The 17,849-nt window shown below is 49.2% G+C and overlaps 1 protein-coding gene across 29 annotated transcripts in view; it reads left to right on the plus strand.

The window, feature by feature from the left end:
- The window catches only part of MAP2 (microtubule associated protein 2), a 341,956-nt gene that overhangs the window by 300,692 nt on the left and 23,415 nt on the right, over window positions 1–17,849 (plus strand). For 13 of the 29 annotated variants that reach the window (XM_068137835.1, XM_068137844.1, XM_068137840.1 and 10 more), the window contains 4 exons: window positions 3,652–3,713; window positions 8,947–9,132; window positions 12,863–13,016; window positions 16,454–16,797. In XM_068137835.1, the coding sequence (XP_067993936.1) occupies window positions 3,652–3,713; window positions 8,947–9,132; window positions 12,863–13,016; window positions 16,454–16,797 (746 nt within the window). The remainder of the gene's footprint in view (window positions 1–3,651; window positions 3,714–8,946; window positions 9,133–12,862; window positions 13,017–16,453; window positions 16,798–17,849) is intronic. The other 16 variants (XM_068137861.1, XM_068137863.1, XM_068137848.1 and 13 more) reach the window with 3 other exon arrangements.

Consider the following 17,849-nt stretch of genomic DNA (forward strand, 5'->3'; position numbering starts at 1 on the left):
CGGGATTAGAACAACTCTTCTTACCACCTCTTGCTGTTTGCTGAAGCACAGCTTGCCCAGCTCAGAAGTGACCACCCATAATTCACAGAGTCTTTCAAAAGACCCAGGGGGTTCAACAAGTGGTGGAAATGGGGGGGGAGGAGGAAGAAGTGTCAGATTTGCAGTGTTGTCAACTTCATCCATGCTTTCACAGCCATGTGGTCACCGCTGTGTTGCCCTCAGATACTCTTCCACTAACCACTGAAGTCTTCTGGCCTGTACCACCCTGAAGAGGCCTGAATCATGCCAATAGACTTGCCCAAGGGAATCTGCCCCATGCCTGTCAGAGCTTTTCCTCTCTCACTCCAATATCCAGTGAGGCAGATGGGTTAGTCCAAGTGAAAAATGTAATGCAAAAGTGACCTCCCACTGCATTTAAAACCCGAGGTGGAGAGCAAGCATCACGATGGACCCAAACCAACCCTGACGTTTCCGGTAGCCCCAGTTGAGCTTTGAGGTGTGGGCTCTAAAGCAGAGGGACTAGAACCTCACCAAAGAGTGAACAGAAATACCTTTGAGAATGTTTCACTGTGCTCAGTGTTGCTGGAAAATTCACAGGATTCCTTCATTTATTCTACCTCTTTTTGGGTTTTGGGGGTTTTTTTATGCTTTCTGATGGGACTTGAGGGGAGGCCACGAGGAAGAGTTGCAGTGCTATGAGATATGCTCAGAGTGCAGGTGGCCAGATGTGTGGTGGGTTGAAATTAACCCACCCCCCCTCAACTAATTTGGAGAACTGCCCCCCAAACTACAACAGCCATACCAGCTCAGTTTGGGATGGAAGCAAATGAAGCTCTATTTGCAAGCCAACCTGCAATCTAGAACTCTGAAATGCCATGGATATGTACAAAATGTCCAACATAGGTAAAACAGAGAGAGAGATTTATAATTTATAAGCAACACAGAAACTCCTCAGACTGCCCCTGGATGGACCCAGGGGACCTTTCACCTCCTCCCCCCACTCACTCCCTCTTTCCTGTTACCTCACACAGCAGTCAAAACTGAGATCCCCTGGCAAGGCCATGGAAGGGAGAGAGAGAGAAGCTGCAAGCAGAAGGGACAGAAGAAGAAAAGAGAGCAAGAACTGTTTGTGCCTCTGCTCTATATCCCCATTAGCCAGCCAATGAATTCTATAGACCTTAGCATTATTTCCCTTTCCCATCCAATGGCAATTTCATCTTCCTTTCAGTCTTTGCAGTCAGGGACTAGGCTAAAGTTCCCCTTTCCAACTGTAAGCACATGTTAAGCTACATGTTCCCTGAGCCAGAAGTAGTTATGCAGCTCCTTCAGGGGCTAGAATTTAGGAGGACACTGTCTCTCTCCCTTTTTCCCTTGACATGAAGTAGAGCACTGTTTCTTGCAGCCAGGTTCAAACCTCAGTGTGTTCTGTTTGGGGATGCCTTGACACCTTTAGCAGTACCTGGCCAGTGGAGCCCCACCAGCAGACCCTCAGCAGCGCAGTCGATACGGCTTTGAGCCCATTACAGGCAGTTCCAAACCTCCCCATTGAGTTTACTGTGACTTTACTATGAAACATGTCCAGACATAAACCAAAAAGTGTCTACTGAAGAAAAAAAAAAAAGAGAAAGAAAAAAAAAAGGGAAAAAAATGTTAATATTTGCTCATATTTTCTGCATAGTGGCCCAGGAAATGACAACTTTCCCCTATTTCTCTCCAATACCGGAAGAAAATTCCCATGTCACTGGTAAGCACTGGTAACTTGCAGTGCCATAGCCACCAGGGAGGGAGTGCTTTGTAAGAGACTCATCCTTGGCTGTCTTACCAACCTGCATGACCAAGCTGTGAGGGTGGTGAGACCCTGGCAGAGGTTGCCCAGGGAGGTGGTGAAAACCTCATCCCTGGAGGTTTTTGCAGCCAGGCTGGATGTGGCTGTGAGCAAGCTGCTGTAGTGTGAGGTGTCCCTGGCTATGGCAGGGGGGTTGGAACTGGCTGACCCTTGAGGTCCCTTCCAACCCTGACAATTCTGATTCTTTGATTCTATGAAGTCTTTGCCTTGGCTGTTGTAGCACCACGAACAGAGTTCCAACTTGCCTCATGTTTTGTTAGTGGCTGTGAGATGCCACAGGAGTTGTGCCCATCAGAGGAGTGCTTATGGTGGCAAGGTCAGGCCAGTTATGTTTCTAGGTGGGGGAGACCCTGGGTGATATATTTCTGTTCCTTCTCTTCGATCCTGGGGTCACTCCCTGAGCTGAAGCATGTTGCAGTGTGTAGTTAAACTGACAGCGGAGCCTGTAGAGAGATCTTTTGTTCAGAGGGAGAAGTTGTGGTGCTCTCAGGTAAGTCAGCACAAGCAGCACAGCCATTCTTTCTCCCTCAGGCTGGTGGCTGATTAGGGCTCAATGCCAAGAGAAGGAAGAAAGGGGATGATGATTTAGGAGAGAGACAAAGCAGAGTGAAACCAGCAGTGCCAGGGGGGGATAAAAAGTGATGCAAGGGGGCTGTGCTGCACTTACCCCCATTGCAAATTCAGAAGAGCTGAAGCACACAGTGAGATGTTCTTTTCCTCAGTCAGATACTCTTTTCCTCCTCACCAATTTGCTCACCTACTCCTTCAATTACTAATATATATAGAGATATTTATATATATATCTATATCTATATCTATCTATATATATATATATAAGAGGGCAGAACTAGAGTGGGCAATGTGGCAGAAAACCAGGGATCTTCACCTGCACAGGGGACAGGAGAAAATGAATCAGTTCTGCCCTGCATGCTACATTAGGCTTGTTTTTTACAGTTGGAAGCCAGCTGGGTGTGCAGCCAAAGGTTGTCACCTGTGACCACTGTCCTGCTGCTGCATTTACTAAGGCTACCCTGGCACAGGTGCCAAAAGATTGTCACGTCCAGGTTTTCCTGTGGCAAGTCACTTCCCGAGCAGCAGCTCTGGACTGGAAGTTAAGAACCTGCTTTCCAAAATGCAGCCCTGCTCCAGAGCCTTCCACCAGGGTGGAATCTAAGTGGGAGAGGAAAAACCTTCCATCAGTGTCATAGCAGATTACTGGAATTAATGCAATGAACATACCTGGTGTCCCAGCTACCCTTGGAATTGCTGAAGCCTGAGGGTGCACTGACCTCGTTGGTGGAACTAGGATGGCAATCCACCAGAGAATCTCTCTCTTCCCATGGGGAATGTTGGCCAACATTTTGAAAAGTAGTGATCTGGGGGGCCCCTCTCTTCAAACATGCATTTTGTGGAGTACTGAGAGATGCCTGACTTTTGAGTGGACAGGCCTGAAAATCAGGATGCTAAGGGTGTTGGGGAGGATTGGCCTTCAGAACTAGAGCCTCTTAGAGCTGTCAGCTGATCCTTAAACTTTTCCCTGTAGTTTCTAGACTTCTAGGAAGAGGCATATGAGATTGGGATTGGCCTAAAAACATGTAGAATCCCTTTTTACCTCAAGGGTGATGAATGCAGGACACTCCTAAGGCAGCTACATTTCAGCATGCAGTTGAACTAAGAGTAACTCACAAAGTAACTGCTTGGCACAGTAGTTCCAAGGCATTTAGTGGTTCTAACAAGTGTACTAAAGTGGAAATGCTTTCATTGTAATTGTTTTTAACTATTGGGTCTTTCTTTGGGTCTCTCAGCAGCAGGTGGTGAAACAAACCAGGCTCCTGGTGTATTTAAACAAGCAAAGGAAAGACTCTCAGTGAGTAAAATCATCTTCTCAATCATCTTTATCCTCTCCTTTCTGTCCTCATTTCAGAGCTTTTGTTGTGGTAAGTCGTGAAGTCGTTGTGTGTTCCATTGAAAGCGTGTGTTCCGTTTAGAATTGGTTTGCCATATGCATTATTCATTTAGAAGGGTAATTAAAGCCCCCTCTCCTGAATAACCTCTGAATTACGGTCCCACAGAGTAGATGATGACAGTTTGCAGATCCGTTGTGGCACACAGGCTCTGCAGGATAAACTGTACCTTGGCCCTCCCTGCAGCACCCAGCTCAGACTGCCACCTTCCTCAGCCGCCCCCCAGGACTCCCTGGCTGTCTCCTGAAGCACCATTACACAGCCCTGAACTCAGCAGAGGTGATGCCTGTGTAGCAGTCACTGGCCAGTCGCATTTCCTATGTCCTGAAGTGCTTTCTGCTGATTGCTGTCAGAGGCTTAATGTGACAGTTCTGTGTCCTGCCTACAGCCGCCCTGCAGCCTGTTCTGCTCCCTGTGTCTGCCTCTCCTCTGCTCACTTTCCTTCAGCAAACGCTGCAGTGCCTCTCTGCCCAGCTCCCAGGCAGACCTTCCACTCTTCCTGCCCCAGGAAACCAAGCTTCTTTCGCTGTCCTGCCACGCAGCTGCCTTTTACGCAGCACCAACCATTCACAGCTGCAGCACAGCAATGCTTTGTCATTGCTTGGCCACCACTAGCAGTGAAGAAGTTCCTTAGGATCCTCTACATCTCCTACTGCATTCCACAGCTGATTTGTTTCATCTCTCTAACCACACTGTCGATTCTTTAGGGAAGAAAAGGCTCTGACTCTAAGTGCTGCACATTCTGCTAAGAGATTATCAATGACCAGAGCAGCACAACTGATGAGGAGCTGTGACCTTTAGACCCAAATTCAGCCATGGGTTCTGGATTTCTGCTCTGAGCCATTTCAGCTCATAGCTGCTTTTTACTAGTGCAGTAAGAGCTTTTCACTAGTGCAGTAAGAAACATCTGGACAGGCTTCTGGTCTGAGTCAACAGTAGGGTTTGATACTGTCTTGTCTTGGGAGATGATCAACACTTCTGCAAGAGCGTTCAGTGCCAGCCCATCGTCAGAGTCTCGGCCCATGGAGCGCTCTCAGTACAAGCACTGCACAGAATTTCACAGAATCACAGAATTTCAGGGGCTGGAAGGGACCTCAGAAGATCATCTAGTCCAACCATGCACAACCATGATGTGCTTTCTACCCACCTTAGAGGAAAGATTGGAAGCCTGTCCCCTGCTTGCTTTCTCTGCCGGGTGACTCCCTCCTCTCTGCTTGCCACACTCACACAACCCTTGCACGTTTATGGTGCCTTGGCTTTACACAAGGACCTCTCCCTTTCTGCTGTGGTGTCTCTCTCTTCCTGACTTTTTGCTTCTGTGTCCTTCAAGTGCAGCCTTTTCCTCTCCACTGGTAATGATAGATCATTCAACCCACTCGGGTTTGTTACCCGTCTTCAAACTACAGCTTGCAGGCTGCTTGGCAGAGCAAGGGCAGGAGAGGCTGAGCAGTTCCATCTGCTGGAAAAGAGCTGTGTACCTGTGGCAGCAAGTCCTCTTAGGAACACTTCCAAAGTGCAGAGAGCCTTCTGCATCCCAACTTCAGCAATCCCTGACTCTTAGGGTTACAGGGATCTTTGTCTTCTGCACGCTGGCACCTCCAGCAACATGGATTATAACAGAGGTCAATGGTAAAGAATAGCTGTGTGGGTAAAGCACAGGCAGGGATCAAGGCATTTGGATTCTTTTCTTGCTTTTCCAGCCTTGAGCACATCACTGAAATCTGGTTGGGCCAGATTCTCTTGCCATTGTTGATGCTGAGAAGTGTCTTGCCCCCTAAGTAACACTGAGGGGGATCATTAGCTCAAGGTCGTGCCTTTTCCCCAGCAGTTCCATTGAAGGATCTGTGTCTCATCCATCTTTAGTATCCCCACTGGATGCACACCTTCATGGAATACACTGCATGCACTATGAGTGAAAAGGAGAGGGTCTCTGCACCACTTAGGATCTGAATCTGTAAGAGTTTTCCAGTCTTGTTAGGGATCTAGTGTGGGGTGTCCCTGCCCATGGCAGGGGGGTTGGAACTAGATGATCCTTGTGGTCCCTTCCAACCCTGAATGAAACTATGAAACTATGAAACTATGAAATATTTTGCAAGACCCACAAGCTGCAAAAGGCCAGACCCACTGAGTGAACATTTGGGCCTCAAACTGTGCCTGCTTGGCTCTATCTCAAGTTCAGAAAAGCAAGTGGAAGGTGATTACAGTATGTCTGCTTCTTGGAGCCAGCCAGCCTAGATATCCTGCTTCCACAGAGCTCCAGCAGCAGTAAACACCTTGGTGGAGTCATAAGCAGGAGCTGAAGTCTCACAAGTGGATGGGACTCATGCATTGAACTGTCACAAACCAAAGTCTAGAGAAGCCTTTGATGTGACAGAAACACACATTGTGCAGTTTCTGTGTGAAATAACCATTCACTGATCTTGTTTATTTCAAGACAGTGCAGCAACTACTAAGGAAAAAAAGAAGCCTAAATGAGCAGCAGAACTCATTCTAGGAGCACATTCCTGCTAGTAAAGCACTTCCATCCTTTCAACAGATTTCTTGTCTTGCTATTTGAGGGGGATGATGCCAACCCACAGAAGTTTTTCCAGCTGCTTTGGAGGACTGGAGTTGTTTGTTACACAGCCCTGCAACTCTTGATCATCCTGATGGTGTCATGGATGACATTTACCACACAGGGCTTGGTTTTCTCTGGGCTGGGTATGTAGCCTAACCCAAATGCCTGTCAGGGCTGGAGAATCAGAGAATCAGGGGATGTTAGGGGTTGGAAGGGACCTCTGGAGATCATCAAGTCCAATACCCCCTGCCAGAGCAGGACCATAGAATCCAGCACAGGTCACACAGGAACACATACAGGCAGGGATGGAAAGCTTCCAGAGAAGGAGACTCCACATCCTCTCTGGACAGTCTCTTCCAGTGCTCAGTGGCCCTCACAGTGAAGAAGTTCCTCCTCATGTTGAGGTGGAACCTCCTGTGCTGTAGTTTTCATCCATCGCCCCTTGTCCTATCACAGGGTGCAACTGAGCAGAGGCTGTCCCTTCCCTCCAGAACCCCAGCCCTCAGGCATTGATAGACATTGATCAGAGCCTTTCTCAGTCTTCTCCACACTAAACAGCCCCAGGGCTCTCAGCCTCTCCTCACCAGGCAGGGCTCCAGTCCCTTCAGCATCCCTGGAGCCCTCCCTTGGACTCTCTCCAGCAGATCCCTGTCCCTCCTGAACTGGGGAGCCCAGAACTGGATGCAATATTCCAGGTGAGGTCTCAGCAGGGCAGCGTAGAGGGGGAGGAGAACCTCCCTCGCTTCATTCTTTTTTCAAGACAACTGAAGGAGTAACTCCTACACTTATTCTGACCACTGAGAAAGTCCAAGAGACCAACCTAGATCAAAAGTTATCCCCAATTCTGTACCAAATCTCTTAGTTAGAATCTCATTGGGATTGCTCCTTTGTGTGACTTGGTGCTTGTATGAATCCAGAGAGTACCAGGAGACTACATTGCCCAGAGAACAGCCTTGGAGCTCTCTGTAGTATCAATGTTATATATGGGAAGGAAAAAAAATCAAGCCAAGGTTGCCGAAGCAAGTAGCTGTGTCAGCTTTCAAGGAGATTCAAAGCAGCTGGGTGCTCCCCAGCATCAACATAGACTTTTCAGTGCCCCATTGGTGCTCATTTGTTCTTTCCACGGGCTGTTACCGTTGTTCAGACTCAGACAAGTACCTGCTCACAATGGCACACCGGTGCCAGCCTTTCAGCCATGGGTAGGTTTCCTCATCCCAGGACTCCACCTTGTCAGTGTAAAGGTGAAGTTTCTCTGGAGTGGCCCCAAGAGCACAGAATGTCTGGGTAGTGTTAGGGGTTTCTTGTGTGCACAGTGCTACCAGACACCATCTCCTGCCTTGTCCTTCTGCCACTGTGGAAACAGTCCTGTCCCTTTGCTGTTAAGATTCCCACTGGTTTGTTCTTGAGCCTAGCCTGGAAGGCTAGATTTCAAATGCACCACTTGAGTTTTAGAGGACTAGGGTCTCTTGGTGCTCCTGCAGCTTTGCACTTGCTTCTAAGGCAGCCAGCCAGAAACTGTACCAGTCACATGCCATGACTGGCATCAGTTTTACCTTAGCAACACAAGACAAATTCAAGGTGAGGCTTGAGAGGGCACTGGGCAGCTTGATCTAGCTGAGGATTGCCCCTGCTGACTGCAGAGGGGTTTGGACTGGATTGCTTTGGAGGTCCCTTCCAACCCAGACCATTCTATGGCTCTATGACCTGCAGAACAAGGCACTTCCTACAGTCAGTGACCCACTCCAGAGCCAGAAGCTTTCAAACAACACAGATCTGACATGTCCATGCACGTCAGTACTGCACAGACACCATCACCAGGCACAGGAAAAATACTCCTTCAGAGCTTGGCTTTTTGTTTGCTTTGGGGTTTTGTTTGCTTTGGGGTTTTGTTTGCTTTGGCTTTTTGTTTGCTTTGGGGTTTTTGTTTGCTTTGGCTTTTTGTTTGCTTTGGGTTTTTGTTTGCTTTGGCTTTTTGTTTGCTTTGGGGTTTTGTTTGCTTTGGCTTTTTGTTTGCTTTGGGGTTTTTGTTTGCTTTGGGGTTTTTGTTTGCTTTGGGGTTTTGTTTGCTTTGGGGTTTTGTTTGTGTTGGTTTTTTGTTTGCTTTGGGGTTTTTGTTTCCTTTGGTGTTTTTGTTTGCTTTGTTTTTTTGTTTCCTTTGGTGTTTTTGTTCGCTTTGGATTTTTGTTTGCTTTGGGTTTTTGTTTGCTTTGGTTTTTTGTTTGCTTTGGGGTTTTGTTTGTGTTGGTTTTTTGTTTGCTTTGGGGTTTTTGTTTCCTTTGGTGTTTTTGTTTGCTTTGTTTTTTTGTTTCCTTTGGTGTTTTTGTTCGCTTTGGATTTTTGTTTGCTTTGGGTTTTTGTTTGCTTTGGTTTTTTGTTTGCTTTGGGGTTTTTTGTTCATTTGGTTTTTTGTTTGCTTTGGTTTTTTGTTTGCTTAGGGTTTTTTTTTGCTTGTGGGTTTTGTTTGCTTTGGTTTTTTGTTTGCTTGTGGGTTTGTAGTTTTTTTTCAGTCCATGTTGCATGTGTTTTCCTTTTGTTCAGCTTCACGTTGTGTTCTCTTCTGTTTGTTTTCTCACGACTAGACTGCCTCTTTCTCAAAGATTCCTGCCTCAAAGTCTAGAGCAAAGTCATTGCTTCCTCCAAGACCCAGCTCAGCTTGCTCACTAAGTGCTAAAAGGGCCACTTTTCTCCATACAGACACTAACTCTGTACGGCCCTCCTCAGCAGGCCCAAGAGACTGCTTGCCCTACTCAGAATCAGATGCTAAGGTAAGGTAGCAGAGCTGGTAAAGAGAGTCAGCTTGGAGACTTGTAGGTGAACACAACACCCCCACCCAGGATCACAGTCTCTGCCCACTGAATTGGAGTCATTCCCTGCAAAGCTTACATGGGACTACTTAGCTGCAGGGCAGGAAAGCAGAGTATCAGCCTGCAAGGCTTGCTGTACAAAATGGACAAACCCAGGAGATTCCCCAGCGGAAGCCTAAGGGCAGTAAGCTATAACCCCAAGGACATTGCTTTGTTTTCTCTTGGTGGTATGGACAGATAGGAAGCTGCACCCATTTGCAGGTGGGTGAGTGGCAAAGAGCAGCAGCCCTCATTTCCCTGCCAAGAGCCAAAAAAGGTGACTTTTTGCAAGCAGTTGGTGTTCCCTGAAAACAAACTGGAGCCCCAGTGAAGGAGGCTACAGCTCTAACCACCAGTGATAAGGGAAAAACCCAAATGCTCTGGGTGCCCCACTTGGATCACTGTGTCCAGTTGTGGAGCCTCTGTTCCAGGAAGGATCTGGAGGTGCTGGAAGGTGTCCAGAGAAGGGCCATGAGGATGAGCAGAGGGCTGGAGCTGCTCTGCTATGCAGACAGACTGAGAGTTGGGGTTGTTCAGTGTGGAGAGGAGAAGGACCTGAGGAGACCTTCTTGTGGCCTTCCACTATCTGAAGGGGGCTACAAGAAAGCTGGGGAGGGACTTCTGAGGGTGTGAGGGAGTGATAGGACTGGGGGGAATGGAGCAAACCTAGAAATGGGTAGATTGAGATTGGATGTTAGAAAGTTCTTCATTGTGACCATGGTGAGACACTGGCAGAGGTTGCCCAGGGAGGTGGCCAGCCTCAACCCTGGCAGTTTTTCAGGCCAGGCTGGATGTGGCTGTGAGCAAGCTGCTGTAGTGTGAGGTGTCCCTGGCCATGTCAGGGGGGTTGGAAGTGGCTGATCCTTGAGGTCCCTTCCAAGCCTGACAATTCTGTGATTCTGTGATCTATGCATGGCACCATGCTGAAAAAGCTGCAGTCAGAATGTCAAGAGATGTTTGGCAGTCTCCCTCTCAGCTTCTCCATGGTTCCACTCTACTCATGGCTGTACCCATTTAAGCTTTTCCCAGACCCCAAAAGCCCAAGGGAAGAGATTTAGGTTGCCTCCCCTCTCCCCTTTGCTGGTAGGGGGATAAAAAATAAATGCAGAGGAAGAAGAGAGAGATAAAACCATGAAAGAAAAATCTTGCCAAGCAAAAAAGGGCAATTTTGGAAGCAGAATAGGTAATTTTAATGAAAACTAAGATGTATTTAAGTAAAAAGGTATTTAAGTAAAAGGAAGGCTACAGAGGTCTGAGGGCAGGGGTAAATACAGTTAGCTACAGAACCAGATGGCAATAGATTCTCACAATGGCAGTGGATATCTTGGCTCCAGCCCTGAAAGACATGGAGGTAGACCAGACCATGTGGTTAGCAGCTCACTGCTGCAGCAGCAGGAGGTGAGGACAAGCAAAGACAGGAGAGAAGGAGCAAGGCTGGCAGTTGCCCCTCTGAAACAGGGTTGTGGACTGGAAGTGGAATAAACTTTGACCCGGGGACCCCTCCCCTTGGGAGGGAGGCAGGCAGGCCAGGTCTCCCTGCCCACTTGAGGTCAGGTCTCCAGCTCAACCCACCTGAGGTTAGGTTTCCAGGCCACCTCCCACCTGAGCTAGGCTTAACAGAGCACAGTGTTATAATGTGCTTGATGCTGAGTTGATGACTGCCTCGTTTAAAAAGTGCTTTCACCCTCAGTTTCCATGTTCTGTGTCCATTTTCTGCCCCTGCTTGGGACCATCATTCACCTTTGTCTTTGGCAGAACTATGTGCTTGTGCAGGACTGTCTGTGGCTACCCATCCCATTCAGTTCCAGCATGTTCTCATGTATGTGTCTGTTGCTCTGACCATGATTTGAAAAAACAAACCCAAACAATCAGACAAGGTATGGCCTCATTGCAAAAAGATGAGCATGGAAGGAACTAAGGACACCAGGAAGAGACTGGCTGGAGAGCAGCCCTGAAGAAAAGGCCTTAGGGGTGCTGGGGGATGAGAAGCTCAACAGGAGCCAGCAGTGAGCACTTGCAGCCCAGAGAGCCAAGCAGAGCCTGGGCTGCAGCAAGAGAAGTGTGGCCAGCAGGGCCAGGGAGGGGATTCTCCCCCTCTGCTCCACTCTGCTGAGACCCCACCTGGAGCACTGTGTCCAGCTCTGGAGCCTCTATTCCAGGAAGGATCTGGAGGTGCTGGAAGGTGTCCAGAGAAGGGACATGAGGATGAGCAGAGGGCTGGAGTTGCTCTGCTATGGAGACAGACTGAGAGAGTTGGGGCTGTTCAGTCTGGAGAGGAGAAGGCTCTGATGAGACCTTCTTGTGGCCTTCCAGTATCTGCAGGGGGCTACAGGAAAGCTGGGGAGGGACTTTTGAGGGTGTGAGGGAGTGATAGGACTGGGGGGAATGGAATAAAACTAGACAGGGGTAGATTGAGATTGGATGTTAGGAAGAAGTTCTTTCCCATGAGGGTGGAAGAGGTTGCCCAGGGAGGTGGTGGAAGCCTCATCCCTGGAGGTTTTTGCAGCCAGGCTGGATGTGGCTGTGAGCAAGCTGCTGTAGTGTGAGGTGTCCCTCCCCATGGCAGGGGGGTTGGAACTGGATGACCCTTTAGGTCCCTTCCAAACCTGACAACCCTGATTCTGTGATTAATAGCCCTGTACTAAAAAAAAAAAATAAGAAATGCTGGAGCTACACATTTTTATCCATTAAAAAAATAAATAAATTGTAAGTTAGTGTTTGAAAATGCAAAAAGCACCCTCAGCAAACCCTGCAGTGGAGTCTGCTCAGCAAACCCTGCAGTGGAGTCTGCTCTGGCCACCAGTATTAAAGTTACCTTGCTGGAAGACTCACAGTACATTAGAGGTTGGAAGGGACCTCAGGAGTCCAAACTCCTGGAAGAATTTCACACCTGAGGTCCAGAGAATTCTTTTGACTTTCAGCCTGCACTGAAAAACCAGCCAACCAACAAACCAGCCAGCCCACCCATCCATCACCCACCAACCAGCCAACCAACCAGCCAACCAACCAATCAACCAACCAGCCAGCCAACCCACCCATCACCCACCAACCAGCCAACCAAACAACCAACCAGCCAGCCAACCCACCCATCACCCACCAACCAGCCAACCAAACAACCAACCAACCAGCCAACCCACCCATCACCCACCAACCAACCAACCAGCCAGCCAACCCACCCATCACCCACCAACCAACCAACCAGCCAGCCAACCCACCCATCACCCACCAACCAGCCAACCAACCAACCAACCAACCAGCCAGCCAACCCAGCCACCCATCCACCAGCCAGCCAACCAACCAACCAGCCAACCAGCCAACCAAACAACCAATCCACCCACCCACCAACGAACCAACCAACCAGCTAACCCACCAACCAACCACTTTGCTCCTCATTAAGAACCAAGTGTAGAATCCTTCCACATTTCCATCCCAGAGCAGCAGCTCTATCTGTCTTAAGCAGCTCAGCAAATGACTGTAGGGTGTTTGGATGCAGTGAAGGGGCCCCAGGGAGCTCAGCAGTGCAGGGGAGGTGGCTGGTGTCCCACAGCACTAAGCTGGGCCCACAGGATGAGGTTTCCAACCCTTCTTGCATACAGGTTGAGAGCTAAGTTTTGCAATCTAAACCTTCCTGTTTTTCTTGTTCTGCTTTCAGGATGGAGTGAGCAAGAGCCCTGAGAAGCGTTCCTCTCTACCAAGACCTTCCTCTATCCTTCCTCCTCGGAGAGGTGTATCAGGAGACCGAGACAGGGAGGAGAACTCTCTGTCCCTCACAGCTTCTCTCTCCTCTTCAGTCCGACGGACCACCCGTAGGTGTTTTGCACAGTAACCCTCTCCTGCTGCTCTGGGTGACCCCCTTCCGGGGCAGATTTTTCACACTGTGTGTGTCCCTGCCTTGTACAGAGAGGGGAGGGGTCTGGGGTGTGGAAATTAGAGTCTCACAAGCCCTTTGAGGAGAGGCTGAGGGAGCTGGAGGTGTTTAGCCTGAAGAGGAGGAGGCTCAGGGGAGACCTTCTTGCTCTCTACAGCTCCCTGAAGGGAGGTTGTAGCCAGGAAGGGGTTGGTCTCTTCTCCCAGGCAACCATCACCAGAACAAGAGGACACAGTCTCAAGCTGCACCAGGGGAGGTTTAGGCTGGAGGTGAGGAGAAAGTTCTTCCCAGAAGGAGTAATTGGCCATTGGAATGTGCTGCCCAGGGAGGTGGTTGAATCACCATCCCTGGAGGTGTTCAAGAGGGGATTGGATGTGGCACTTGGAGCCGTGGTTTAGTTGTCAGGAGGTGTTAGGTATTAGGGAATAGGTTGGACTTGATGATCTCTGAGGTCTTTTCCAACCTGGTTGATTCTGGGATTCTGTGAATCAGAGCAGGAGGGGCTTGAAAGTAGGACAGCTAGTGGAGGACTACCCTAAGTGATGCTGCTCTGGCAGGGGGTTTAGACTGGATCATCTCTGGAGGTCCCTTCCAATCTCTAATGTACTGTGACACTGTGAGGTGTCCCTGCCTATGGCAGGGTGGTTGGAATGGGATGATCTTCAAGGCCCCTTCCAACCCAACCCAATCTATGAATATCTGGCAAAATGTCAGGGAATGAGAAGCAGCAGATGAGACCTGGGATGTACAGCCATAGACATGAGCTCAGGAGGCACAGCTGGGGGACAGTTGGAGTCCAAAAGGATGTCAATGGTAACTCTGTAGTCACAGATGCAATTAACTGGAACAGGTTGCCCAGGAAGGTGCCTGGGGGCCCACCCCTGGGGATACTCAAGGTCAGGTTCAACAGGGCTCTGGGCAACCTGATCTAGTGGAGGATGTCCCTGCTAGCTGCAGGGGGGTTGGACTGGATGAGCTTTGGAGGTTCCTTCCAACCCAACCCATTCTAGGAATCTATGAATGCTAGCTAGTGGAGTCAGTGCACACTGGGGGGAGTTAGGATAGCAAATCACAAAGGTCCTTTTATGACAACCAATGTTGTCAGATCACAAGCCAAAAGAACTTACAGGACAAAGAGAATTTTACCAAATCCCCCAGAACTTTTAGCTAGATTTGCATTCAGTTCAGCCCTCAGAACTTGGATGTGGCTCCCTGCTTTCCATTAGGAATTCCCCTAGTTTCTCTCTCTTTAGAAGCCAACCTCAGCTTTTTCTAAGACAGCTTAAGAGAGGTAGATGATTAAATTATACAAACACACACCAAAAAATCAAAGGCCTTTTAAAGTTCTTTGGTGAAGCTCCAAGGCTAAAACAGAGACCCTTTGTGAGCAGAGTGACCTGCAGGTGGCACAGCAGCCCATTCTGCTGCCTGGGAGTGAGAGGCCATTGAGCATTTGCCATGTGGTGAAGGGCAGAGGGAGGAAAAATAAATATACCAAAGAGGCAGGGAGCTGGGGAGAAAGGAAAACCAAAACTCCTTCCCTTTCTATTGGAGCAGTGAGAAAGTTCTGGTTTAGTGTTGCTTTGGAAAGAAAGACAGACTTCAGGGAAACTGGAGGTGAGAGTGGAGTATGTTCATAGAATCATAGAATTGGAATCACAGGGTTGGAAGGGACCTCAAGGATCAGCCAGTTCCAACCCCCCTGCCATGGCCAGGGACACCTCACACTACAGCAGCTTGCTCACAGCCACATCCAGCCTGGCTGCAAAAACCTCCAGGGATGAGGCTTCCACCACCTCCCTGGGCAACCTCTTCCAGTCTCTCACCACCCTCATGGGGAGGAACTTCTTCCTAACATCCAAGCTCAATCTACCCAATTCTAGTTTTGCTCCATTACCCCCAGTCCAGCCAGATGTAACTACAATGTGGCTTCTAATCCAGGTTGCCTTCTGTAATTGCTTTCTTTCACTGCATTAAATGAGAAACAGCACTTGAAGGTGAGGGACTTCTGCCCACCCACACAACAGAGCTGTGACTTGTTCAACAGCTCAGTGCTCAGCCAGGGTTCAAGGGAGTAGTGCAGGCACTACATTACCAGCAGTGATGTGACCAGCAGCAGCCAGGCACTCACAGGATCAGAGGATGTTAAGGGTTGGAAGAGACCTCCAGGGATGACTGAGTCCAACCCCCCTGCCAGAGCAGGACCATAGAATCCAGCACAGGTCACACAGGAACACATCCAGACAGGGATGGAAAGGCTCCAGAGAAGGAGACTCCACAACCTCTCTGGGCAGCCTCTTCCAGTGCTCTGGGAGCCTTACAATGAAGAAGTTCCTCCTCATGTTAAGGTGCAACCTCCTGCGCTGCAGTTTATATCCATTGTCCCTTGTCCTATCCCAGGGTGCAAGTGAGCAGAGCCTGCCCCTGTCCCTTCCTTCCTGACCCCCAGTGCTCAGATATTGATAGACATTAATCAAATCCCCTCTCAGCCTTCTCCTCTCCACACTAAACAGCCCCAGGGCTCTCAGCCTCTCCTCACCAGGCAGGGCTCCAGTCCCTTCAGCATCCTTGCAACCCTCCCTTGGACTCTCTCCAGCAGATCCCTGTCCCTCTTGAACTGGGGAGCCCAGAACTGGATGCAATATTCCAGGTGAGGTTTCAGCAGGGCAGAGTAGAGGGGGAGGAGAAGCTCCCTGGATCTGCTGGACAAACTCCTCTCAATGCACCCCAGGATCCCCTTGGCCTTCTTGGCCCCCAGGGCTCATTGCTGTCCCATGCAGAACTTGTTGTCCACCAGCACTCCCAGGTCCTTCTTCCCAGGGCTGCTCTCCAGCAGATCCCCTCCCAACCTGTACCACTGCAGTTTGATCTTCCTTCTCAGGTGCAGGACTCTGCACTTGTAGCCTTTGGTTTCAAGATCAGAATCAGGGCTATTCCCACTCTCCAGCTGCTACATCAATCCCTCAAATTTGTTGCCAGCATAGTCAGATTGTTGGGTGAAGTCCCAAAGGTTAGATTCCAAGGCTGCTTCTTGTCCCTTCCCCCAAAAAGAGCTCACTGTGATGTTGTGCCTCATTCAGTGAGCTCTGCAAGCAGCCTAGGTGCTGTGGGAAGCACACCTCTGTCACAGACCAGAGCTCAGTCACCATGGGCAATTTACCAGCTCAGCCATATGTGACAAGATAACTTCTGACAGGTTGATTAGCAAAGTAAGACCCAGAGACAGGCGTGCAGCCTGCTGTTCCAGCACTAGCACAGCCATCTCGGAGCTGTATCTGGCTTGGCACCCAGGGATGCATCCTGGGGAGGTGCAGAGGGAGGAAGAGCCACCTGTGTTTTTTGTGGGTCTAATGCTGGTGTGTTTCTTGCATGCAGGATCAGAGCCAATTCGTAGCAGAGCAGGAAAAAGTGGAACTTCTACCCCCACCACTCCTGGTTCCACTGCCATCACTCCAGGGACACCACCGAGCTATGCCTCCCGTACCCCAGGCACTCCAGGGACACCCAGCTACTCCAGGACTCCACACACTCCTGGCACCCCCAAATCTGCCATACTGGTACCTACTGAGAAGAAAGTTGCCATCATTCGCACTCCTCCTAAATCTCCAGCCACCCCCAAGCAGCTGAGAGTTATCAACCAGCCTCTGCCTGACCTGAAGAACGTCAGGTCCAAGATTGGATCCACAGAGAACATCAAGTACCAGCCTAAAGGGGGGCAGGTAAGGATCCACTCCTTGTGTTCAGCCCAGTGTGGTTTAGCCTTAGGTGTGCACCTTTGGGATGGGTTTAGGTTGGGAGCTGGTTTTGAGTTGCCTTGCAAATGCTGCTTCCATTGCCTGTATGCATTGCTTAAGTGATGTTGAGTGGCAGCTGAGAGTTATCAACCAGCCTCTGCCTGACCTGAAGAACATCAGGTCCAAGATTGGATCCACAGAGATCATCAAGTACCAGCCTAAAGGGGGGCAGGTAAGGATCCACTCCTTGTGTTCAGACCAGTGTGGTTTAGCCTTAGGTGTGCACCTTTGGGATGAACATAAGATGGGAGCTGGTTTGAACCACTCAAAAGCAAATGCTGCTTCCGTTGCCTGCATGCATTGGTTAAGTGATGTTGAGTGGCAGCTGAGAGTTATTAACCAGCCTCTGCCTGACCTGGTCTGTCTTGGACCAGTCAGATCCAAGACTGGATCCACAGAGAACATCAAATACCAGCCTAAAGGGGGGCAGGTAAGGAGTCCACTCCCTGTGTTCAGCCCAGTGTGGTTTAACCTTAGGTGTGCACCTTTGGGATGGGTATAGGTTGGGAGCTGGTTTTGAGTTGCCTTGCAAATGCTGCTTCCATTGCCTGTATGCATTGGTTAAGTGATGTTTAGTGGCAGAAGGTATTTTGCCACCTGAAAACTACAAGTGCCTCACTGAGACCAGTTGAAAAGCTTCAAAGAAGAGTTTGCCACTCGGTGTCATAGGCATCTTTTAGCTTGAGTCTCAGCAGTTGATGCTTACTTGGTCTCCATGGATACCAGCAAATGAAAGGGGTTGGTTTTAATTCAGATTCAAACTCTCTTGATGGACATCAGTATGTGAAAGAGGTTTGGTTTAATTCAGATTCAAACTCTCTTCATGGGTATCAGTATGTGAAGGAGGTTTGGTTTAATTCAGATTCAAACTCTCTTGATGGGTATCAGTATGTGAAGGAGGTTTGGTTTAATTCAGATTCAAACTCTCTTCATGGATATCAATATATGAAAGAGGTTTGGTTTAATTCAGATTCAAA

The sequence above is a fragment of the Melanerpes formicivorus genome, unplaced genomic scaffold (assembly GCF_026170545.1).
Source record: "Melanerpes formicivorus ecotype bairdi unplaced genomic scaffold, bMelFor1.0.p_v2 SCAF_5, whole genome shotgun sequence".
NCBI classification, from domain to species: Eukaryota; Metazoa; Chordata; class Aves; order Piciformes; family Picidae; genus Melanerpes; species Melanerpes formicivorus.